General features: G+C 40.5%; 1 protein-coding gene across 4 annotated transcripts in view; it reads right to left on the bottom strand.

Moving 5' to 3' along the window:
* Positions 1-27,177, bottom strand: part of flnba (filamin B a) — an 81,893-nt gene that overhangs the window by 42,885 nt on the left and 11,831 nt on the right. For all 4 annotated transcript variants that reach the window (XM_088069944.1, XM_088069948.1, XM_088069951.1 and 1 more), the window contains exons 2-8: positions 8,425-8,537; positions 7,114-7,249; positions 6,841-6,938; positions 4,866-5,013; positions 2,723-2,841; positions 2,522-2,596; positions 1,685-1,847 (exon numbers count right to left, since the gene is read on the bottom strand). In XM_088069944.1, the coding sequence (XP_087926070.1) occupies positions 1,685-1,847; positions 2,522-2,596; positions 2,723-2,841; positions 4,866-5,013; positions 6,841-6,938; positions 7,114-7,249; positions 8,425-8,537 (852 nt within the window). The remainder of the gene's footprint in view (positions 1-1,684; positions 1,848-2,521; positions 2,597-2,722; positions 2,842-4,865; positions 5,014-6,840; positions 6,939-7,113; positions 7,250-8,424; positions 8,538-27,177) is intronic.

Raw genomic sequence — 27,177 nt, 5'->3', positions numbered from 1 at the left:
CTCTGTTAATGTCAGGATGCAGCCATTGCGCCCTGACAAACTGGCGCTCAGGACCGCTTGCACGTCGATGGTGTCACTCGTGCCTTTTAAGTGCATGAATGAATTTGAGACCGCAAAAACACAGCATGTGTGCTGGCCTTTTTCTTCCCTTTTCACTTTTGTTCTTCACCAAGCCTTGCTAAAGTTAGCAACTGCATTAAAGAAATCACCTTTTGTTGGAGGGTGTGAGAAGCCTGCAGCTTCACTGAGGTTACAGTTATTGCTTTTGATGAGTGATGAGTGAGTGAATCCCTGCAAACTGGAGGCTGAATGTAGAGGCTTTAATGGCACACATGAGTAAGAAGGGCGATGTTAAGTTGTGTAACAAGACGTGTAACATGCTTCTTTTTGCTGTTAAGTAACTTTTAAAAAACGCCATTTGATCAGTAATATCTCAGTGAGTTGCCCAACACAAACCCTGTCAAGCTGACACACGTTAAGATTCCTCCGATGTTTGTACTTGCTTACACAGACAAAAATGGGTGTGGCTGTTTAGAGAGAGTCACAGGCCGACTGTTTGTGTTGCCTTTTACACAAACACACCTCAGTTCAGTCTTAAAGGTGGTTTACAGTCTGTGACATCACTTCCTTTCTCAGGACTGAGTGATGACACATTTGCACTGGACTGAAAGCAAATTTGATCAATAAACATGCAGTATCTGTGGTGTGTGTGTGTGTGTGTGTGTGTGTGTGTGTGTGTGTGTGTGTGTGTGTGTGTGTGTGTGTGTGTGTGTGTCCTGCAGACTGCGAGCTTGCTTTTTGCAGTCTTATAATTTTTTCGCGCAGCTTCACTCTGTGACATGGATCTGTATACGACATCTAGTTTGATGGTGGCAGACCGTGCGATGACATCATCTACTGGATCACAGGCTACAAACTACGTCCATCAACGCCGATACGCTAAAACAAAATATCCTCGGCGTGCGTCATCCATCTACGACGCTGTAGCAGTAAGAGCAGAACGTAAACAAACAAATCGAGTCTTCGCTATAGCAGCATTTAGGTCTGAAAAATAGGAGAATGTGGATGTGGCCGGGGAGAAGACGCCAACTTGGCGTGATAATTTTGCAACAAGAGCTCAGAGGAAGTATTAGCATCTGTCAGCATTTAGCATTCACTTGCAGAGTCGTGCTGATCAGTGCGTCATTTCATGCTGCATTTCTATTGGTTGGTCAGTAGACTTAAGTCATAACAGCAGCCACAAAGTGAGATTTTAATCCCAAATTTTATCGCAGGCTGTCTTTGATTGCATGACAACAGCATATCTCATACATGGCCACTCCCACGTATAAGGGGCTTGCCTTTCCATTATTGGTCATATAGCACGCTTACGCTGCCTTGGATTGGAAATAATAACGACTAGTACGTGGCTGCAAAAGAAATAAACCTGCTAATGTTTTGAACATCCATCGCCATAATTCTTGGAACGTTATCACGAGAGCAGAAGTCGCATTACGTCACTCAGTGGAAACGCTGTCATCTCAGTTTTATCAGCATTTAGAAAAATATTGCTTACGTTTTGTGCAAATCTGTAATTGAAACCTGCATATGGTGGATTTTATTAAATATTAAAATGGAAGTCCATCTGTTCCGTTAGATACCTAAAAATGCTTTCAGTGTGGATTGGATAATTAGTGTCTCTGACCTGCAGTGTAGATGTCAAAGTAGGTTGGTTTGTTGGCGACGTTGCCCACAGGTTCGACTCCCGGGCCTTTCACTGTGACCTTGGTGGCGTCGCCCAGCGCCTTATCCACGTTCACCTCGAATGGACTTTTGGGAATCTGCTGACCTGCAAACATCACCGTCACCTAGAACACAAAAAAATCATGAGTCTGAAGGACATGTTTCTGATAAATCAGCAATGTGTTTCTTCCCTCCTCCTTTCAATAATAAGATAATAATGATTAAAAACACCTTTTTTCAAATTGATTTCATAATACCACTAAGTTTATAAAGCACTGAAAGTTTTCGGGCCAAAAGTCAAGTCACGACTAAACATGAGGATGCAGGTTTAGTTTTTATGCCCCATTTATCTGGAACAAACAGCTCTGCTGAAACTCCTTTAAATCACAGCTGAAGATGTGTCTGTCTGCCTTTTATTATATCAAATAATTATTCATTTCTTGTAGTGTGCTTTGACATTTATTCTTGTATTTTATCGGTCAGTCTCGTTTTTAATTTTTTTTAATCTTTTGCTCTTTAATGTTGGTTTTTATTATATTTTAATGTCCTTTTTTATGTGCTTTGTTTTGCTGCTTTTGATGCTGTATATAGAGCACTTTGATTGCCTTGTTGAAATGTGCCGGGAATGTGGTTTTGAAAAGCAATTACTTTAGTAACAGTGCAGTGACTTTAAAAGATCACACTCTTTAGTCTCAAAAGATTCACTGAATGCTAGCATCAAAGCAAAAAAAAATATTATGAGCCAAACGCACTTAATTATTTCATTCTGTTTTTTTACAGAAAGAAAGATGAAGTTTACCTTGTGAGGTCCCACGACTTGAGGAGTATATTTGACGCTGAACGTCTTCTTGCCCTCATTAGGCTCCGCCTTCAGCTGATTAACACACACACACACAAACACGGATGTTAGATTTTTTTTAGGAGTAATCATGCACCAGGAAAAAAATATAAAACACTGCAGGTTTTATATATCCTGGAGGAGAAGGAGTTGGTGTCGCACCTCCTCTCTGGTGCCATCCGGATGATCCAGGTAGACGGTCACCTGACCCTGACCTGCACTGAACGTGTCCACTGTGAACACAGCAGGACGCATCACTCTGTTCCCCGTCGGTTCAATACCTGCACAATAAGAAGGTAAATACAAACGTGAAAAAACACACTAATATTTACTGACTGCACACTTGCTCTCTGATGTCTGACTGCGTCCTGCCACATTGATGCAAAATATCAGACAAATAAAGATAAATTAGTGATATTTTGTAAAATAGCCTCCACATCACTTTTTGTTTCCCTGTGTGGTTTTTTCTCTGTATTTTCTATGTAGTGTATTGAATAGTTGACTGTCAATTGTTTTTCCGCCCTGAGTGGTTCGGATGGTTAACCACACCTGCACGGAGCTTCTTGATGTGCGTTTTGTAGAAATATAACTTTTCAAACATTTCCACCTAACGAAGATCGAAAAGTTGTCTCCATTAAACTTGTGTGGCATGGAGTAAGTGTTCATGTGTTTCCTTTTTCCTCATGGATGCTGGTTTTTTTAATGGCCTTGTTCCTACGTAATGTGCGTATATAGACGCTCTGTCGACAGTTTAAACTGTCCATCACAAAAAAAAAAAGCAATATATGGGTAAAAGCAATATAAAGATGGGAAACAGTTATGAGTGTATTTCATTTTTTAAGAAATAAACAAAAAATCTAGTTCATTAATCAGAATAAAAATCTGCATTTATATTTACATATAGTTATATAGAGTTTAGATAATTTAAGAAAATTAAGTCTGTATAAAAATGAAAGCAGGTCAACACTTTAATATCTGATAGAGAAAAGGTGCGATTTAAGAAGTTTGTGCTTTTTTCCACTCTTTTTCGGATATGTCTGTATATGTATACATGTTTTTTTTGTTTTGTTTTTACATGTTTTTTAAAAGTTTACAATGTTTCATGTTTCAATTCAATTTGTAATTGAAGTAAGTACAGTCCTGAAGACATCCATGACAAAAAAGATTAATTGAGAGAAATTAGTCTCTTTTTACAATCGTGAGTCTGAAAGTTAATCAGACCACAAAACAGCTAATTAACAGTTTACAACACTATAAGACCGGATTTTACAACTCTGTTACAGTGTGTGTGTGTGTGTGTGTGTGTGTGTGTGTGTGTGTGTGTGTGTTTGGTGTCCTGTGGCCTGTGTGGCCATTTCCAGGTGATTTCCTCCTCAAGGTTATAGAGAGTGTGTGTGTGTGTGTGTGTGTGTGTGTGTGTGTGTGTGTGTGTGTGTGTGTGTGTGTGTGTGTGTGTGTGTGTGTGTGTGTGTGTGTCGGATATAAGCGTGGTCTTTGTTCAGACTAACAGCTGCTCACTTCCTCACATTGTCAGACAGACCAGTGCTTCCAGTGTTCCCCTTAGCGGACACATACGGGCAGGAACAGGTCAGAAACACCACGATGGCTTTTTTCAAAAGAAGTAAATTACAACCTCTGCAAACGTGTGTGACTAAAGGGTTCGTTCCTGAATCCAACCTGATGCTCTACATGCATCAGAAATCAATGACTGTGACGGATCTTCCAACAAATCCAGTTTAAGGCCACGTTTAGACGAGAACGGCCCTACTAAAAATTAAAAGTCTTCTCTTTGCATTTTTTTAAAAAAAATCTGCATTCATATGATAACATTGTGAGAACTGTCCTTGTGTACATGGATGCAGCGTGCATGCCAGGACAGTAGTTGGCGGACGCCTGCGCTGAAAGGCGTCCTTCTACTGAGTGGCGAGTATAAACAAACAAGGAGACGATAACTGCAAGCCTGAGAACCGACCACGTTAATAACCTCAGTAGAGTCAGCAGCACGAACACCGCTCGGCAGTCTGCCATTGTTGTTCTTGTTGTCCGTCTACTCGCGCACGACTATATGTCTGAAGCGTAATGCGCATCCACGACGTGCAGCTGTGATGTCACCATTCTCACAGGATCTGTGCATTGCCAGTTTAAACGGTGACAGAAGGGGCTGGGTTGTCAAAAATGACGCCCTCGAACCCGATTTCTGAAGTTTGATTTTTCAGGCCCCCAATACGCGGCTGTCATGTGAATGAAAGGCCAAACCGCAACAAAAGTTTAATGTTTCATGCAAAATGCATGCGTGCATGCTCACCTGGTCCGTATGCGCGGGCCTTCTTGGGGTTAAGTTTGGGTTTCAGTGGAGCTCCGGGCTTCAGCTTGGCTTTGGGGAACTGAGACAGGTAGGTCATCACCGACAATTCGTCCACTTTTGGATTTATGATCTCCTCAGGTGTAATCACCTGTGCACACACACACACGCAGAGGACGGGTTTGCCATTAATAAATACACTTCAGATTTTTTACAACTTAAAGCAGATCTGGCTGCCAGTGTGAAAATTAGCTCGTCTTTCAGGTATTTGAAAGTCATCTGTGGGAATTTGCTCCCATTCAGCTACAGTATTTAAAATACTGTAGATGCTGTTTCATTAAGATTTCCCTTCATTGGAAAAAAAAAGGACCAGGAGAATCAGCTAATATGTGAGCAGGAGTGTCATGACCTCTGTGTCACACCGGCGTCAACCAATTTTTCCAGCAAAGACGGCCTAAATTAACATCATGGGGTGTGACGGTCAGTCATGTTTTTTCTGGAGGAGACTTCCTGAGGGTGTCAGCTGACAGACAGGAAGCAGAGCATCACGTCATGCAGCCATGACACAAAAACATTCAGAATTAAAGAGTTGGGTTTTTTTTTTTAGGTGCATACTGAACAAAGGAAAGGAAAAGGAAAAAATATCTCTAATATCCACAGAAAAAAACTTTTATCAATTCTTAAAGACTACCTATTTGTGGAAAAGTGACTAATATTTAGTATTAATTTTTTTTTTTTTCCAGGGATCAGTTATTTGTTACAGAAGTCATTATAGCACATTTCCGTTTCAGCTCAGGTTGCATCCTCTTGGCTTTCTTACACAAGTGTGTAAAAAGCGGTTCAGTGAGTTTCCTCTGCTGTGAAAAAAAAAAATCAGGAAACCAAACAGCATCTGTGTGAGATGTTGCCGGTGACCCTTGACCTCTGAGGGAAAACCACAGCAGAGCCATTTCTGGTCTGTATTTGGCTTTATGATGCAGAGAAAATGCAGGATGTGAGATATTTATCGGATATTGACATATGAGCAGTCCAGGCTACAAAAAACAATAAAAACATCATCAATCATCCATGAAGCTGCTTCACAGAAAGATCCCCAGAAACAACTCCTTCCTTTGCATTCAGGATTCTGATCGAAATCGTGCATCAACGGGGGTATAACGATACGTTTTAACAACAATACGATGCGCGTAACTGTACAACCTTGCAAAACACTTGTGCGTGAAGGAAAAAAAACGTGGACAAAACTTTATTTCAGAGGATTTCTGGAAATTCAAAAGCAGTAATTTCATAGAATCAGACGGAGGATCGTTAGAGAGCAGCAGACACCAGCTTAATAAATCTTTGCCTTCATGATATCACAGCGCTTAGAAAGGTTTTTATGGCATTAATAAAACATTTAGAATAATATCCTTTAAGCAGAAACACGACAAAACATAACTTCTACCCCCAATACACTTTTACATAATACTTTTTATAATTTTTTATAATACTTATCCAAGCAAAGAAATTTGAGCAAATTGACTTGATTTCTTTCTAAAACATGTGAAGATGGCTACAAGAAACAGAAGAAGAAATGACCTTAAAATTAGCAAGAAATTAGAAGTACAGAAATACAAGAAAATTAGTATTTAAAAAAGTTTTTTTTTTTTTTTTTTTAAAAAGCAAGACTTGGAAAAAGTGCTTAAAAATCATAATAATTCTGTAACATTATTTTAATTATGTAACTATCATAATTAACATAATTCTTTGCCTAGCTGTTTTTTTTTGTAATTACAAATCTACTAATTTCTGGCAATTTGTGCAACATTTCTTACTAAGTTGCTCATTACCTTTTCTCCCATGTTTTTTTTTTTTTTTTAACAATTTGCTCAGGGTTCAAAGGGTTAAATGAAAAGAGTTTGAAATCAGCACAAGAAAAGTGTTGCTGCTCCAGGTTTCAAAGGGTTAAGAAGTAGAGCCGCTTCAGAGGGAATCTAACCTGTGGGATACCCAGCCAGTCATCGGCCAGCTGCATGGCCTCAGTGGAGTTCTCCACCTTTTTTTCTGGATCCCAGGACTCCCAGTCTGGACACAAACCTGCAAACAGCACACACACCAACAACACTGTCAACCACAAACACGTATGGACACGAAACAGTGTGTGCTGGAAAAAGATTTAACTATTTACAGATCTGCATTAATAGAAAACACTTTATATATATGACAATAATAGCTCCACGCACACACACACACACACACACACACCCCGTACCTGGTGCACAGCTGTCTACCAGTGCTCCCAGTGCTTTGCCGTCCTTCCAGTCCTGGCTGAAGTTGGTGAGTGGCATATCAGGGACTCTGTTCTGGATCCAGCCCAGCAGACGCTGCTTTGGTGTCTTTGACTCTGCCTGAACAGACAAACACCAACGACCGTCAGTGAGCTTTCGAACGGCGGTTAATGTTTTTGTCGCAACTTTTTTATTGTCTCTTAAACTTTAAAGGCTTCATCACTTAGGCTCAGTGTCCACCAAAATGTTTTACCCCAGCTGAAATCACTCGCCGCTCTTCAGGAAATGCCCCGCTGAGAGCGCTTGTGAGTATTTTGGAGAATAAGTGGTTTTTCAGTTAAAATTATTGGTCTGGTTGCTATGATACAGAATATCAGTGGAAGTAAAATTGTCGGCACGAGGTAGAGTACATGCTCTGGATGAAGGGCAGGCTGAAGCATGCAGGGAGAAAGACAAACACACTGGTCCATGTGAGCTCAGGAGAGGAAACTTGTGTTAATATTTATACGGTATATTAACATATTTCTCCTCCACTGTTGTTGTCGTTCAGCACTTGTTCATGTTTATGTTGTGGTATTTCTTAAAGCCCCCATCAGGGCTGATGGCGATGCCAATGCCGATTGTTAGTAGTTAATGAGATCAATAACAGATATCTGGGACCGATATGCATTTACAATAAAAATCTTTCTGTCAATACTTGACTTTGGAATATAAAAAAATCCAAAACAAAACATTGCTTAAATTCCTTTCACAAATGTTAATCAAAACTGAAACTTTCAACATCATGTACAGCAAGTTCCCAGTAATTTTTTTTATAAAGTCAAGTGAAAATCTAACTAAATAAATCAAATTTACAAAGTAAAAGTTCCTCTATATTTGCACTTTTTCATTCATTAATTTTATCACTGATCACTGAAATAAAACGCACAGACAGATGATTGGCAAAATGCCAAATATCCCCCCAATAATCGGCCAGGACGATAATCTGTTGACCCTTAGCATTTTTCCTTCCTCCACTGTGACGTAAAAAGTGACACTGCCGAGCGCAGCTTTTTAATGAAAGTTTAACATTTTTCAACCCTTGGCGCTCAGAATAGAAGCTAAGAGACTCATCATGCAGCAGGTATTTTAAGCACAGATTAAAAACACGGTGCTCTGATGGCCAAGATCTAAAAAAAAAACGAAAAAAACAGCTGGCTCAGGAAAAAACACTTCAGTGGACACGGCCCTAAATACCTATTTTTGTCCGAAATCATGAGATAAACAAGATAATAAAAACTCAGCGGCATTGTTACATCATCTTCATCTTCGCCCTCCCAGACCGGCATGGAGATGGAGTAGTGCAGAATCAGAGTCCAGACCAGACCCAGGATCAGCTTCAGGTTCCCATTAAAGATGGCTTCAGAGTCTGAAGGAGACAGACAGACAGATCTGAGGTCAAAGTCACGTGATTTAAAAATAACCCAAAGAAATGCCGTCATCATCTCTGCTGTAGGGCTGGACCCGAATATCTATTTGTTCGGATATTCGTTAATTGGGTAGGTATCAGTTAATAACAGTTGAGATATTAAAACAGTATTTTTTTATTTCACACTGAGCTCCAAACCTGCTCCCAACCCACCGTGGATATTAACGTTTTTTGGTTTTTTTTTTGCAAAGCAGAACAGAGCGCCACAGAGTAATGTTACTCATTAATCAGACCTCACTGTACCAGCTGGTACCGCACACCAGCTAACACACACACACACACACACACACACACACACACAGAAATACGAGCTAATCTCTGGCTGCAGCACACCAAGTTCAGAGAGAAGCAGACAAAACATTCCTCTAATTTTTAATCTCTCCGTCTAAATTTCTCTCTCACGTAATAACAACTTAGTCACTGAAAGAGAAACTCGTTAGAAATGTACGATATTGAGCTTATTCACTATTTGTAATTTTTAAGGTGGTAGAGACACAAGGGTGAAAAATGTCAAGGATGCAGGTGTATCAGGAGATAATGATTGAGTGGACAAGCCGCTCCACCAGCTAACGTAGATATAAAGAGGTCGAGAAAATCAATCTGGATGCATCTGGACTGAGGGGTCGACAGATTATCAGCCTGGTTGATTATTGGGGCTGATATCTGACGTTTTGCAGATTATCTGTACTGGCGTTTTATTTTAATGATCGCTGATAAAATTAATTAATTCAAAAATGCAAAGAAAGTTTCAGCATGGGAGGAACTTTTACTTTGTAAAGCCTCAGAAAGTTATTTTTATCTCTCTTTTTTTTTAAATTTCAGCTCAACTTTATAAAACAAAGTTGCTGGGAACTCTGTATTTGATGTTGAAAGTTTCAGTTTTGATTAAACATTGACTAAAGGCACTTAAACAAAGTTTTGTGTTGGAGTTTGTTATAATCCAAATATAAATAAATACTGACAGAAAGATTTAAATTTTTATTGTAAATGCATATCAGTTCCAAAAATTGGTTATAATCACACTAATCTAACACTAATCTGGATATGCAAAAAAAAAAAAAAAACAAGATTTGGGATGGCTGAACGAGGATATAAAAACTTCTAATGTCAGCAGAGGTGCTCTATTTTAAGTAAGACGGGGCTCCTCTGCAAAATGCTGCCTTGTATCGTACTGTGTGTGTGTGTGTGTATATTAAACACGTAAAAATAAACAACACTATCTAAATCAACATCCATCACACACTTTATTGTTTATTTCATCAGAATTATAGTTCAGCAGCAATTATCAGCAACCGATCTCTCATTAGAGCCTCCACACCTTCAGTTACCAAATATGTTTGCCTCTGCAAGATTATGCAACTGCAAGCTAGCTTTCAACACTGTGTGCATGCATGCATGCATGTGTGTGTGTGTGTGCGTGTGTGCGTGTGTGTGATATATCGTGTAATGCACCCAGTGAATCTGCTCCACTGTCAGCAGAACAGCTGTGGTTCAAACATGTTTCAGCAACTCAGGTTTAGGTGGAGCTTTGGGAGTCTGCTGCCTCACCAACGGGTGACACAACCCTGTTAACAACAGAGAGCATGCTTCAACACACACTCACACACACACACACACACACACACACACACACACACACACACACACACACACACACACACACACACACACACACACACACACACACACACACACACACACAGAGGAGAGGTTGCGACATGCTGATTTGTTCATTCCTAATTTTTTTCCAGACTCAACACACTCATTTATCTCTTTATACTTCTGTATTGTTCTTTGTCTATTTCTACTTTTTCTCTCCTCTGACTCTCTCAATCTCTTCACCTCTTTCACGTCTCATTTCTCTCTTTCCTCCCTCCTTTCTTTTTCCCTCCAAGGTTGACCTGCCACACCTGCGTGAGTGTGGGAGTGTGTCACCACCAGCCGCCTCTCCAGCAAACATCCTGTCAGTGAGCAGCACCAGCGAGCGGCCTTTGCCCTCCCACACACACACACACACACACACACACACACACACACACACACACACACACACACACACACACACACACACACACACACACACACACACACACACACACACACACACACACACAGCCCCACCCATGACTTAACTAATCAGTCACACCAAATGGGACTCTCTCTTTATTGAAATCAGGCCAAGAACTAACAAACAATTAAAGACATGATGTGGTCATTTAGTTACTGCAGGAAGATGAGATAAAAATGGTGTATTTTATTCTCTGAATTAAATGTTTGTTGTTTTTTTTTTTTTACTTTAAACAGTTACATTTCCTCATTCCCTTATAGTTCATCGGCTTCAAACTTTTTTGGCTTATTGCCCGTTAACCCAAAGTGATTTCTATTTTTGACCCATTGTCACCAGTTACGTAAGTCTGTAGTTTATGACCTGTTTTTCCACTGCTTCAAAAAAAAAAAAAAAAAAAAAGCAAAGAGAGCAGCAGTCGCCAGCCTCAGGGTCGGGTCAGGGGTCCCATGAAAAATCTGAGGTGTCCCCTGCAAGGCTATCACTTTTTCAAAAACAGTCATTATTAAATTTAAAATAACCAATACAGCATGACTACAATTTTGTTTAGTATGCATTTTTTATGTTTTTTTCATGTTTTTTTTTTTTTTAATTTCCTGTCCTGTTAATGTTTTTTGACACCTTAGATTTATTTTGGGCTCATTTATGCTCAACATTAGATACGTATAAAAGAGACAGAAGAGTCTTCTGCCTGTACTTTGCCTTCATTTTGACTGTTTTTGTGCATGTTTTCTGAAAGCTTACAGATATAGATGAAACAGAGCAGTACCACCGAGGATCAAAATCAAGCATCAACAAGCGTAAAAGATGACAAAGACACAAAAAAAAAATGACAAAGTGAGAGGAATTCTCGGCCAACATGTCGGGAACCCCACCGCCACTTACAACGCCAATATTACGTACATTATTCTGACCTCCTCTACCATCACCTCATTTTTCGTTGTGTAAAACTTTTGCCCCCCAGTGCCATCTGTTGGCTTTATCTGCGCCAACATAAAGGACACCTTAAGGGTTATAACCGGGTTAATCAACAACTGTTTTTACACAGTTTTAATGAATAAAGGGGCAAAAAAAGTGAGGATCAGGACGTTTCCCACGCTCCGGTTTAGGACAGCGTGTCTGTCACTTTTTTAAAAGTTATTCTTTGTTATTTATTTATTTAAACGCGACCAATACAGCAAACCCACAATTTTGTTTAGTATGCGTGTTTGTTATTCTGCTTTTCCGTCCTGTTAATGATTCGCATCAGATATATTTTTGGACACATAAAGATGGAAGCGACTGTTTTAGTGACAGTTGTAGTTTTTTTTGGCCGAGGTTTGAGGTATATAGTTTGGGTAAAATATGACTGTTTAACATTTGAAATGTTACTGTTAAACCTTTAATTATCTTTCTATCTTAATTTCATTAAAACGGTTCACAACATTAGTCTGGGAACTTAACACCGGGTGTGTGTGCGCGTGTCTTTGTCGACACAGTTTTGTGAGTAACGAGGCTATCGCCATGGTAGCCTATTGTTCACATAAAGGACGAGAGAAAGAGAGAGACAAAGAAAGAGAGAGAGAGAGAGAGAGAGAGAGAGAGAGAGAGAGAGAGAGAGAGAGAGAGAGAGAGAGAGAGAGCAGGGGTGTTAGAAAAAAATAAATGCAGTGAGTCAAAACACTGATAGACGAAGAGCAAAAACAACAAAAACACACCAAAGTATTCCACAGATTTGAACCCAGGGGTTAGAGAGGGGTGTGTGTGTGTGTGTGTGTGTGTGTGTGTGTGTGTGTGTGTGTGTGTGTGTGTGTGTGTGTGTGTGTGTGTGTGTATTGTCTGTGTCTCTCTGAGTGTGTTAAAGGGTTTAAGCAGCTCTAATAATCTGCTAGTTATTTCCTGCTGCCTAAAGCCTGATCTGTCCTTCCTCTCCGAGTCCTCCTCATCCTCCTCATGTGACGGACTCTCAGGTCGGGGACCAAAGTGGCAAAAGCCCTCGAAACAAAGCGACAAATCTTTAACTGATGTTTTCACACTCAAAGTGAACAATTCGGATGTTAATGTTTGGGTTTGGTCCAAAAACACAACCATAAAAACAGCAGCAGCATGCCAGCTCTCTCATACATACACACACACACACACACACACACACACACACACACACACACACACACACACCTGGGCAGGTAATGACAAACACTATCAATCATGTCCTTCGTGGCTTCGAGGAATTTACTGGCCTTGTTAAATACAATCGTGCCGGTGGGAAAGTCCTGAAAGTATTTGACCCTGCCAAGCCCAAAAATAAATAAAGTGAGGATCTCTTGTGAAGGTGGCCCCTGCAGCAGAAATGATCAGAGACGAGATGTAGTTACAGACAGACGGCGAGACTAAAAACAGGTCTAGGTAACACTGACAGAATGAGATATGTCGGGGCCTAGCTGTGCATATTTTCATGGATGCAGATCCAAAAAAGTAAATCTGTTCTTTGAGACAAATGTCAAGCAAACGCTTTAGATAACACCATCAGTGGAGAGTTAAACGCTCAGTCTTCAGGGGTACTGGTCAACTACGCCTCCACCGCCATCCGCTGCTCCCAGTAGCACCAATAAAAGGAAGTCGCGGTGCAGATTGTTAACAAAAGTCAACGTACTGTTATTTCTACTTTTACTGAAAGATCTGAGCTTAAAATCAAATGTGAACACCCACTAATTCAACTCATTTTCTCACCTGAAGAGACGGCCTCCTGAGCTGCAGCTCACCATCTAGGGCCGCCCCGAATATCATTTTCTGGGTTTCAGAGCTTCACCATTAATGAAAAGCAAATAATCGGAGCTTTGGGAGCGGAGGGGGTGACAGACACGATGCCAACATTTTGCGCCCCAGAGCTCGGCTGACGGAGAGACCGTGCACTTCACGGCTTCACACAGGGTCACACTTCACCTGTGCAGTGAGGGAGCAACACGTTCTCATCCCGAAAGTTTTCTGAGTCGAGAGAGACTCCGTGCACCTCTGACTGTTATGTACGGTGGCACTAAAGTGCAAAACACAACGACAAATCACAAAACACAAAACCAAATCAGAAACACAACTGTAAATAAGAAAACACAATATCAACTTATTTGTTTTTTTCTTATTTGCGGCTGCGTTTTCGTGATTTGTTGTTGTGTTTTTTGCACTTCAGGGCCTCCGTAGTTATGCGACAGAGAGCCAGGTGAACCTCCGACTGCTTGACAGTGATTGTGACACTTTAGAGTTTGAACAGTTAGAAAAAAACTCTGACAGTTACACAGCACAACAATCTGTGTCCAGTTTTCCACATTAGTCTGTTAATTTTGTTGTGCGTCTGAAATGTTAACTGTCCTCATTATGGAAGACGTTAAAACTCTCCTTCTCTGTGCTGCAGGACGGAGCTCCACTGTGATCCGCACACATCGACACCGAAACTGATCGACTTAGTTAATAAACCCGTCAATAACAGTTTGACATTAATTATTCCTGTAGCTTTTAGTTAGCAAAGACTTTTTTCAGTCCTCAAACTCCTTTTCATAGATGATCCAGGTGAGAACTGAACCACCGCCCCCCTTTATCGGCTGACCAACACCTGCTGGAGCACCAGCCAGAGCGCCCAGTCAACAAGCTCCAGCGTGCCTCCTCCGCCCCCTCAGCATATTAAACCCTGCAGTCGCCTCCTCTTTCATTCAGAGATTTATCTCTCCACACACCCATTCACAAAAGGTCCCCGTTTAATTCAGCCCGGATCTGCGTCAGATAAACAGCCTCTCAGCCAGAACGCTACCGCTTGCAGATACCTGCTGATTTGTTGACCCGTCACCATGGAGACACAACAATGCCGAGGCAACAAGGACACTAATGGAGATGTGGGGGGCTGGGAGGGTTTAAGTTTGCAGTGGGAGAGACAAAGAATGCGAACAAGGAGAAACGGAAAGTGAAGGAGAGAGATAAAGTCCAAGAGTGTGAGTGTGTGTGTACAAAGTGTGCGTGCATTTGTGTGCGTGTGTGTGTGTAAAGGTGGATCGAGTTGGAACAAAATGCCTCTCTTATCAGCGTGGCACACCCTCGCTCTGGTGCAGGAAGTTACACAATGAGTCAACAGCAGAAACTACAGAAATACCTGCTCAGTCTGCTGAACCCAGTCAGACTGATGACCTACTAACCAACCTGTAACAAGTCCAGAGCTTCATCAGCTCACACTGACAAATAAACAGACTGACCTCCAACAAGTCAGAGACAGAGACGGAAAAAAAAGAACCAAAAGCAGCCGATGCGTGCGTCCCATGACCTGCAGTATGTGAGACACTTCTACGGAAAATCTGATGACCCATGCAGTCCTGTCTCAAGCCGTATGTGTGGGACATGTCAGATAGTGAGACACATTGTTGTCAGGTTAGGTAACCATATGCTCTGTCTAGGGTTGCAAAATCCCAGAAATATTCAAGGCGGAAACTTTTTGGAATTAACTAAAATTTATGGGAAATAACAGGAATAAAATAGAAATGTTAGCTGCTCAGGCTGTATTTACCATGAAATATGCAGGCAGAAGCTTCTCATATATCATAAGCAGATGTATATGATGAAAAAAATGTTTTCAAACACTGAAGTCACTGAAGTTCCCAGCAACTTTTTTTTTTTTAAGTCAAGTGAAAATTTGAATACAAATAGCTCCCTGAGGTTTTAGAGAGTAAACATTTCTCACATGCTGACACTTTCTTTGCACTTTTGAATTAATCCATTTTATCAGCGATCATTAAAATAAAACCTCAAAAATATCGGCCTCGATAATCAGCCAGGCCGATAAGCTGTCGTCTCCTTATCTTCCGAGCAGAAGACGAGATCGGCTCTCATGTGACAGAGATGCAAAATGATTGTGATGAGACGTCACGCCATTATTATTGTTCATAAAGTGCTGCTGATACACATATTATATCTCACGCTAGAGACGGACGTTCGTGTTTTTAACGTCATGCCGGTGCACGCTGACACGCTGCAGCACACTGATGCTTACATTGCTTGGTTGTGTGTAAGAGTGCACGGGCCGTATAAAGGTCTGTGTCGAAGCGGCATCTGTATCACGTTGTGTTTTTATAATGTGTTGCTGTTGTGAAACGACAGCAGGAAGAAAAGTCTTTGAAATTTGACTTTAGGGCTCTCTGAGGGACGCTTCAAATTACCAAAATGTAACTGCTGCTTTTAATACAATTACTTGACTTTGGTCTATTTAATACAAAACACACTTTTGTTTGCTCAGATTTGTCTCTCGAAATCCAACACACACACAAATCAGTGAAGTCCAGTCACACCTGCCGACACATCAGCAGGTAACTGTGGCTTACTCCTCTGTAACAGCCGAATATCCGTCCCTCTGTCTCTGTCTCTGTCCCTCTTTCTCCGTCTATGTCTCTCGCCCTCGAAGGCACAACTGCAGTCCAACTTAAAAACAGCTGCTCCTCCACACGATGACTACATCACCGTCTCACAAACACACATGTTCTGCTTCCTACCCAACAATTTACTGCTGAACAGCGCAGTACAGTCGACGCCTGAGGCACATCATCACACTGATGTCATGCAGCCCGTCCCGCACCAGCAGCCAGAGCGAAGAGACGCCTCATCTTCATCGCTTTATCTTTTTAGTAACAAACGCTTTATACTTTAAATTACAGCTGACAAATTCTAAAGTGTTTCTTTTTGAATGCATTCTTCCTCTCAGGCAGCAACGAGTTTCCATTCATTTCCATACAACATGAAAATGAGCAGATTCTTGAAACTTGAAGGTCAGACATGTTTTAAAAAGGTCACAGGGTGCCAAAAAAGATTTTAAAAAAACAACAACAACACCATCATACAGGATGGATTACACATCTTAACCAAGATTCAAGCCTGGAAGATCACAGAAGATTCAGCAGGATTTACTGTGTTGTTAAATACACATTTTGTAGGCTGAAACCCACAAAAAACAAATAAAAAACACGAGTATGATCCTTTAAGGATTTGAAAAACAGAGCATCATTAAATTTTAATGAGAAACTCACTTAGTGGGAAAAAAATAAACCTTAATGCTGAAAAACAACACAACAGTCTGCTGGTGTGAATTTTAGGTGGAAATGCCCTTTAAAACAAAGGACCCAAGGTACCTGCAGTGGTAAACAGGATGTGAGGCTACCAAGTGTGTGATTGTGTACAGTGGTCAAACCTACCAAACACACACACACACACACACACACACACACAGATTCCAAAATGGTGAGATCATAAACCCGCCCACTAACCCCCCCCCCAGTTCACCACACACAAACATTTCAACACCCCTCTTCACTCCGAGGACCCGACGGAAGATGGCAAAGAAACAAAAGCTACACACACACAAACACACACACCACATATTTAACAAACACACACAACCATAAACACACACACTCAGGAGGCAGCCTCTTCAAACTGCTGTCAGGTCAGATACTAAAACATCTTTCACTCGACACAAGAAACACACACACACACACACACACACACACACACACACACACACACACACACCTCCAGGTGTATGACATCACTCCTCTGTGCTGTGAGGCTGATCACAAGTTCACACACTGAGGTACACCACCATCATCATCATCATCATCATCATCATCATCATCATCATCATCATCATCATCATCATCTATAGACCCGTGATCAATAAGGTTTTTAACCTCCTGGTTTCACTTGTGTGCACTTTTGTTGTTTATAATAATTGTGCCACAACTTTTTTTAATTGTATATTTAAAATCATTTATCATCTAAACAAAGTGACACTGAAATTGACTTCTCACACTAATGTTTTAAGTAGGGCTGCAGGACACGCAAAAAAGATTAAATTGTGATTATTTTTGAAGGATATTGAGATTGTGTCACACTTTTTGTAGGATTGGTTATTTTTGCATTTGATTTACACTGAAAAAAAAAATAATGTGATTTCAGCTAAGATCTATACCACCAGAGGCCCCATGATACAATATTATTACTATATTTAAGTCACAAAACAGTGTTATTGTGATTTCGTATATTTTGTGATATGCTAAGTATTCTGATAACATGTGTTGTGATATAATTTACCTTTTATTTTTCAAAAAACATTGCCCCAAAGAAAAATATGTTTGTATCAAATAAGATAAAGTTTTCAGTCTGTTCATCTCACTTCAATCATATTTGCTGCAGAAAAATGTATCAAGTGGACTAAAAAAGCAACTGATTGTATTATTCTATTAGACTTGCAAAAGTTTAATTTGTATTTGCAACATTAAAAATGTATATATATTATAAATCATAGGTGCACTGCTCTTACTTTCATGTTACTAAATGACAAATATGGAATGTGATTGCATTGGATATTTCAGTTTGTCTTAGAGAGATGACTAGAGCCAGGGCTGTATTTTTGGGGGGTTTTGCGCTGCTCACTGTACTGTTATTGATTTTTGAATTCACGCTGAACACGGATGGGATTCAGTGAGATAACACTAGCGACAATATTCACCTCAGCGGTCATGAACTCATCTCACTGCAGATTGTGGCGTTTCTAAGGGGGGATAACAAGCCTGTTGTGTTGGCTTGTAGCACAGACACAAGTATCCGAAACGCTTCCATTCAACAGATGCTGGTTAATAAATGGATGATTTTTGTTTTCATAGCTGCATGGCAGCTCCTAAAAACTGGAGGCGGGCTGTTAGTTGAGGAGGTGCTTGATTTGATATCCAGTAGAGTCTTCTTTGAGTGGAGCATGCAATTTAAATATGAATATTGCAATCAAATATGTTCACTTAATTAACTGTGGTAAGCCAAAATTGAGATTAACAATGGTTATCTGGGTGAGCTATTTCAGAATATTTTGATGATGAAGTCATCTCATTATGCAGGCGAATGAATGGAGCTACTTTCTCCTGAAGACATAGTTCCCATTAAATCAGCATGTTGTGTGGATTATCAAGAGTAATGAGGAAAGAGTTTATTTTTCAAAGCTCTGAGCACCAAAAAATTCACCACACACACACTGGAGGTCAAGGCAGGAATCTCATCAACAACATGGAAAGGTAAGACTAGAGTTAAGTAAAAACATATTTTTCTAATAATTGGGGCGAAGTGACCCTTTAGGCCTCCAGTGAGGTTTCAAGTTGTCAAATGATTGATCACGTTAAAGCAGCTTTCAAGGTCTAACGATACAAACCGTTCCCAAAGAAGTCAGGAGTCTTCCCCCATCGCATCATGTCGGCACTCCCAAACTGCAGCACCCACTGATGACATCACCGCATGATGCATTGCCGTAATAAAGGCGCCGCTTAATAAGAGTCACATGAGTCATGCACCAGCAGCTCAGAGGGGGCGATCCCACCAAGAAATCCAGATTACAGACAGAGAGGCGAAAGGCTTTTCATGTCTTTGATTTGTGTAATGAGGGGCGAGCGACATACAGAGTCTGTGTCATTCTGTCTCTCTCTCTTTAAGTGGTCATTGATTCGACTGAAACAGCTGCAGAGATAAAGAGAGAGAAAGATCAAACACTAAGAATAACTTGCTCGTACGTCTTTCAGACTCAGTCACAAGGAATTTAAAAAGCAACTGAAAAAACTAAATAAAACAAATGTCAAATATATATGATATAAACTGTATGTATTACTAACCTTCCTGGGCTCTCTACTGTCACAGAAAAAGTTATTTTTTAATCAAATGGCATAAAGGTGAGCAGAGTGCCAGAAAATTTTTCAGAAAGTTTTTGCTTTTTGTTGTGTTTTTTTTTTGCCCTCATAGTTCACTGACACAGTTTCATGTGACCATGGTGTGTTGGAGTGTAATAAACATATGGTTTATTCTTATTTATTACACTTTCCAGCATTATTTAAAAAAAGCTCCATCTTAAACAAACTTCAGGTAAATTTAAGCACATTGTGCTGATAATAGGCCAACCTCTCCTGACTGCAGGACTCAATTATTAATCATTTTACTCAGGAATTAAAAACTTCTGAGTAGGCCTACTTCTCCTATAGCTGCCTACATTCCCAGTTAGAGAAAGGGTGAAAATAAGCTCATGTGCTTGTGGCCCCAGGCCCCCAAAACATTACATCTGCCCCTGGTAATAATAATGAGAGCTCAGCGCGAGCGGCTGGATGAGACACGGAGCGATGCGTCCTGGTGTTTCTAAATAATTCATCCAAAGTCTGATTAAACCTTAAACTAACACAAAGTAGTCTGTAAAAGTCTGAAGAAGTCACTTCCCACCTCTGCAAATTTGGCTGTGGCTGTCAAACACTCAGCTGTTCTGGAGTCAAAGTCATTCACTGCATTTTGTTAACCGCGGCGCTATTCTTATTATCATTGGCTAATCGTGTTGTCCGTTAAAACATGGCTAGAATGTGTTCTATCGACGATCTATGGACTACGTCTCATATTTCAACTGAGCAAAAATTATTTCGCAATCGATATCATTTTATTGCCCAGCTCTAACACATACTCATGCGGCCGGACAGGCTTACCACAACAAACCACAGAGAAGCTCGGATTATAACACACACAGTGTTAGCGTGACTTCATTCACCACTCAGGATGCCATTACTCCACTATATCTTTACATAGCCAACAGTGGTTTGCTGCTATATTAATGCTCTGAATGCTGCAAAGAGAAGCTCCAAAGCCTTTGGAGCAACAGATTGACCAGACCACAGAAAGGCGCCATCACAGATGTCGAAAGATGCTCGGGGTCCACTTAATCAAATGTGACTGCAATATTAAATATTATCAGAATGAAGCATCATTATACCAGCAGAAATAATGAACTAATTTCCACTTGAAGGCACTGGAGTTAAAAAAAAAAAAAAAAGTTTGATAGAAACAAGCAGCAGAAGAAACATGAAAACATGAGAACCACAAGAGAGCTGCGTAACCAGCACAGTGCTGCCCTATCATTAACACACACACACACACACACACACACACACACACACACACACACACACACACACACCCACACACACACACACACACACACACACACACACATCTGGCATTACGTCTGCATGCATAAACAGGACACACACTCACAAACACACTGCAGCGTTTAGCCTTGTGTGACCTCACCCTGCTGGTTCTCAGGCTATGATGTCATCAGAACCAGAAACATGGCCATGTGGTGAAGAAGAGGAGGGTGAAGAGGAGGAGGAGGAGATAAAGATGGAGAAAAGAGCAAAAGCAACATGACGGAGGGAAAAAGGAGGAACGGACAAAAACATCAGTGAGCGATAGAAGATTTAAAAACTAAGAAAATGCAGAAGGCTTGAGGCAGAACATAAAGCAAATGTTAGCGGCCAAAAGATTACACACAAAGTCAATGAAAAAACAAACAGAAAGAGACACAACGGACCCCGAGGTGGGTTTGTTCTGTCAAGTTAAACATGTTTTTACTTAAGAATAAAAGCTGAAATTATCCGAAGCCGTTTAAATGTAAGAGGAGAAGAAGAGAGCAAAACAAGAGGGACACTAAACTAAATATATTTGGGTTTTGGACTGTTGATTAAAGACAACAAGACAAATAATTGTCTATTTGTGCATTTTATTTTATTTTAGTTCAATTTCTTTTAATTAAACTAACTCTGTATATAACCACTATACATCACTTTGCATTTTGCTACTTTTTCCTCTTATGGTTAAATAATAAACTGTATTTCAGTGTCTCAGTACTCAATGACAATAAAGTTCAATTAAATATTATATAAACAAGATTACATATCAGCAGGTGCAGACTTGGGTCACATGACTTGAACTTGAGTTGTTAGACCGGTTATGCAAATATGACTTGAGACTTGACAAAATCAAAAAAACAGTTTCACTCGGACTCGAGCATTTTGGCTTGAAAAGCCTTTAAACCTTTCTCTGAGCCGAAATATTAAAAATAACATTTAACATTTAAACTGTGATGCCACAGATCGATTCATTTCCTAAATTAACTAATGTTTTCCTTTCCCAGCAAATCAACTTTTAGGTCCTCAGATCCACTTAGTTATCACGTCTGTTCAAGTGAAAAAACTACAGGGTGGTAAAATAAAAAAAAACAAAACTAAAGTTAACATTTTAAAGTGCAGTAAAGTAAACGCGAGTCAAGGCTAATATTAACATAGTTAGCAAGCTAATGCTTAGCTAATGTTAGCTTTAAATGTCTTAAACTCATTTAAATAACTAAATACAACTTTTAAAAAACATTCAAGATCTTTGTAAATTTAACATACTACTCACACTTACATTTGGTGAAGGGCACATTCTGACTTGTTTAGGACTCGAAACTCAAAGTTTAGGACTTGGGACTTGACTTGGGACTCGTCAATCTTGATTTAGGACTTAAAGCAGAACCTGACTTGAAGTCGTTGTTTTGCAAGTAACGAGAAAGTCCCAAGTCTGTGCACTCGCCTCACTTCTGCAAATCAGACCAGACATTTGGTGCCTACGTCATACACATACTCTGTCAGTGACAAACGAGGACTGAGGTTCGATACCGCGGAGAAGAAAAGACAACAAAGACGTAGAAAAAGAAACGAGGAAGAAACGGACCGAGAGTGAGTAAGAAGAGTTTGAGATGTTTGTAGCAGAGCCAGGCTGCAGGAGGTTCACCACGGTGATTATCACCGAACAATCCCCATCAAACCACTGCAACCACACACACACACACACACACACACACACACACACACACACACACACACACCCAGTTCAACACCACAGTGTGTGTGTGAGTGTGAGTGTGTGTGTGAGTGTGAGTGTGAGTGTGAGTGTTGGGAAGTTGCAGGGTTGGTTTAAATTTAGAGGTTTGGGGTTTTGTCTCCGTCTCTCTGTCATCATCAGATCATCATTAACCAAATTTTTGGTGATCAGTGACTGTGACTCTGCGTCATGTCTGCTGCATCTCCATCCAGACAACAAAGGTGTGTGTGTGTGTGTGTGTGTGTGTGTGTGTGATTTAATCCCCCACATCAAAAGACAGTTCAGCACCAGAACACAAAGACAGCAGCGACATGATGATAACGATTGAGCGTCATAAAGACATTAACGTCTGCTGTGAGACAAAAGGACGACTGGTGGTGATGAGAAGAGTGTGTGAGTGTTGGTATGTTTTTTTTTTCCAAAAACAAATTTCCGTTGACTTCCATTATATTTAGTTGACATCAGAAGTCTCATTAGCACCTCAAAACCTTCACAGAATCAAAACCACCACCTGACTAAGTGGCCGTGTCCAAGTGTTTTTTTCTGAGGCCAGCATATTTGTCAATGCTTTGCAGTGGCAGTGCTACGTATTTCTGCCACGTTACAAACACCGGCAGCATGTACAACACTAAACAACAACAACAACGTTAGAGAAACCCGGTGATATTAAGTATTAGTCTTTGCTGTTTCCTCTCACGAACCCACACAGATCTGCTGGTCTGTCTTCTCGGAAAAAGGGCTGTTGCATTCGCTTTTGTTAATGAGGTAGAAAACCTACAACTACCAGAATGCACTGCGCCACCTGACCAACAAACACTCCATTTTTCCACAGCAAACACATGAAAAACTACATTTTACAAGATCACATTGAACACGTCCTGAGAACATTATAATTTACTATCACTGAACACTCATTTTTACCGAAGAGAGCTTGAACGCATAATAACTCAATGTAACTACCGTGGGCTGTTAGTTCCAGCTGCTAACAGCCGCTGGCTATCAGCCAACTTTAGCTCGCTCTGCTCCAGCTGGTTTTTAACACAGTTTTGTTATTCACAATGAAACAATACGTCACGTTTCCTGATCAAACGATAGCGAGTTTACTGCGTCCTTTTGTCCCGGGGAAAATCTCTATTCATCTGCTACTCGCCATCTCGTCACGTAACAGTCCACAGAGGCCACTTACTCAACAGTTACTGTTTGTTTCTTGTACCTGCACCTTAAATATAGGTTGTCTGTCAGTCTTGAGCCCTGCTTTTTAGCCTGCACTAAACTGTTAACAGATTTTTAGTGCACAACTTGCACAAGATCATTTTGGAGCCTGTGTTCATGATTTATTTATTCGCAGTTTTTAGTTTTTATTTAAAGTTTGTTTTTTATAGTTTAATGGGTTTTTTTGGCATGTAATACATATTTAACATTTTGATTTAGCACTGGAGCACTTTAAATGTTTTATCTTTTTTTTATGTTTTATCTTCTTTTTATCTTTTTATCATGTTTTTTTCCTGAATGTTGTCTGCGGAGTCTGAAAACTGTGTTGAATCTGAACATCGACACTGATGGCAGTCAACAAAGCGAATATGTTCAGCTGCTAAATAGATGCATCCCTAAAAAATTGTGACAAGTGAGCAAACAGGCCTCTCGCTTAAGTCACAAGCCAAAACGTTATCCTAAAACATTTAACTCGTGTTTATCACTTTGTGAATATCAAGGATGTAGAATTCAGACTTTGTGTCTTAAAATGGATTTCAGTGACATTTGTTGCTTTAAGCCTCACAGAGAGAAATCAGCACAAAGCTGCTACATTTAGACCTGAAACCAACAAAGAGGCTTTCTCTGCAAAGAGGAGGTGTGTGAAAGTCTATATCCCTGCCGCTCTCAGGTTACCCTTTCTGCAGCAGCACAGAGGCCCTGTGTGTTGTGTCTCACACACACACACACACACACACACACACACACACACACACACACACACACACACTACAGCCTCATGGCGTGGGAGGAGAGCTGATAAACAACACAAAACTTTAATTCTGTGTGTATACAGAAAACATCTTCAAGGTCAACATCAAACAGAAGTAATCCGTCACGCAGCACTGACGCTTCTTCTGTCTCTCTGTCTCTCTGTCTCTGTCTCTGTCTCTGTCTGTGAGACACTGAGCTGCAGGTGTGGGACACACTTATACTGTCCAAGAAGAAAGCTTCATGATTTGTAGGGGAGCCAAATGCCCAATCAGAGAGTGGCGCTGACCTGCTCTCAGGAGCTGATTGGCTCACAGATGTGGCATCTCGTGTGTTTTCCAGCAGCTTTTTAACCCTTTGAAACCTGCTTCACTTTTCTTGTGCTGGGTTCAAAGGCCTCTCAGAAGAATTTTTACCTGCGAACTCTAGGCAATTTGGTCCTTTGAGTCCTTTCAAAAATGTGGGGAAAGGCTATAAATAAAATACTGGTCTCATTAACTAGTTAGTACTTCATACAGAAAGGCGAAGTGGCATAAGAGTGCGATATTCTCGCCTTAAACGGGCGGTGTTAAAGGGCCTAATGAGTAGAAGCTAAAGATAACGTTGTTTCAAAAAAACTGAAAACACAATTTACAGTTTGAATCAATGAAATGATTTCGGCACAGCTCTGACGGAGGCCGTCTTCTCTGCAGCAACAACACCTGAGGCTCATGAAAGGTCGAGCACTTGACATGATTTCTCAGAAACAAAGTTAAAATGACTGAAGCTGGTGGCCAAAACATAAAGCTATAAAAGTGTTACATAACCTGGGAGAGTCCCATGTTTCCATGTTTAGCAACATTGAGGATTTCTTTTAAAGAAACTTCTGAAATGGGAACACAGGATGGTGAAAAACACAGAAGGCCTCTCCCTTTTTCCTGTTAATAATGCAATTAAATGCAAACTGCACTCTTTTATATACGGAAACAATCAAATATTCATCCACACTTGTGATATTTGCATGCTAACATTTCCAGAATTACTCAACTGCTGTGAAAAAACAAACAGTTTTAAATGCTTTCATCTCCAGAGTAACCTCTCTGACAGGCTGCCGTCTGTGACTGTGCAGGAGCGTCTCAGCGATGGAGGACGGAGGACATGTGTTGCTGTTTTCTGCACTGGTGGTTTTAAAGAGTGTCCTGACTCCAGCTCCGTTTCTTACAGTGTAAACTGTAACATGAATGCAGTTTTGTTCTTACCCCCCAAAAATGTGTTTTTTGTTCCAACACCACAAGTCATGCTTCTTTAATTCCTCCACAACCATCCTTCACGGTCAAAACATCCTAACAAATTGCAAAATCCATCCAGACCTTTTTAACAAGTTATCCTTTCTCTGCTTTAGACCTTCCTGCGGGCGCTGTGAGCCGTGATCTGGCTGTGGTTATTGACGCGGCCGTGATTAATGATCTGGTTACAGTTATTATCGTGGTTGTAAACATTGATCATCTCCACAGAAGCAGTAAACAGGGAGCTGAGGCTGAGAATCTTTGTCTTCCTCTACCAGCAGACACAGTTTCATTGAGCTTCGGCAGCGACGTGTGCAGTGAAAACCAGAGGCGAGAGCAAAGGTCAGAGCATGAAATATGACAGAAGCTCTGATGTGTTTTTTTTTTCTCGTGGAGGAGTGAAACTACAGAGCTGAGGAAAAGAAAGAGGTAACAAAACAAACGGGTTACTGCGGGAGTAAAAGGAGCCGTGAGGTTTCTGTGTGAGTGAGAACACGGCCAACTCAAACAGTCCCGCTATGACTTATAGACGGGAGACGTTTGCATGTAAGAGCACATTAGAGTCTTTATGGCTCCAATTTCCAAAGGAAATGAAAACAATTCGTGAACTTCACGGCGGTTTTGCACTCGTCTCTGCACCTCAGTTCACTGCGGCGTTATTGTTCTGTCAAAGTTTCTGCTTAACTTCACTGCAAATCTCTGCAAGAGAAGACTGATGCTGTTAAATATTGTATTTTTAGTCTTGTTAATGGCTTGGCTTTAGGGATGGCAAAGGATGGTGTGTGTGTGTGTGTGTGTGTGTGTGTGTGTGTGTGTGTGTGTGTGTGTGTGTGTGTGTGTGTGTGTGTGTGTTCAGCCTCTACACCTCCGTCAGTCTCTATACTTTTTGTTCTTTAATGAGACAAAAGTGAAAAACAGTGTTGCCCAAACAGTTTCTGGTATCTGGTTTGGTGCATCTCAAGTTTCTTCAGTTTTTTTTCTTCGTGTGTTTAGGGTTTTTTTTTGTTCTTTGTCATTGTATAAAATCAATCAACAGAGATTAGAGTCGAAATCTTGTCTGTATTCTGTCTAAATGGATAAAACATGTGTCGACCAAACTTCTTTCCAAGCCAGTCGACTTTTAAAAAGGACCGCCATTCAGAAATCTGATGAAGTGCATTGGCAGTGATGCACTTCATTACTTATTTTATACGTCTGTACTTGGTGAAAATTATATTTTTTTCTGCTATTCTTTTTTTTAGATTAAGAAAGATTGAAAAGTCTGTCAGCCAGGGGCATTCACTGTACAGACTGGACATTTTCCAGGTCTACATAAACTTTATTCGTTCGGTGGAGTATGTTTTAAAACATCAAAACCAGATATGAATATAACAAAACAGCTTTAGAAAGCATGATACGCATGAATCCACGAAAAACAGAAACACAGGAGCATAAACATAAACAACTACGATGATCACTTCCTGCTTACAAAGCTCGCTCAAAAGCACTGAATGCCACACACACACACACACACACACACACACACACACACACGGTGCATGATCCTGTTAGACTGAAACCAAACAACCAT

The sequence above is a fragment of the Plectropomus leopardus genome, chromosome 2 (genome assembly GCF_026936395.1).
Source record: "Plectropomus leopardus strain MGB_pleo_1.0 chromosome 2, ASM2693639v1, whole genome shotgun sequence".
In the NCBI taxonomy this organism is placed as follows: domain Eukaryota; kingdom Metazoa; phylum Chordata; class Actinopteri; order Perciformes; family Serranidae; genus Plectropomus; species Plectropomus leopardus.
Note: the sequence above shows the minus strand (reverse complement) of the source record. Positions and strands in the feature narration are given on the sequence as shown.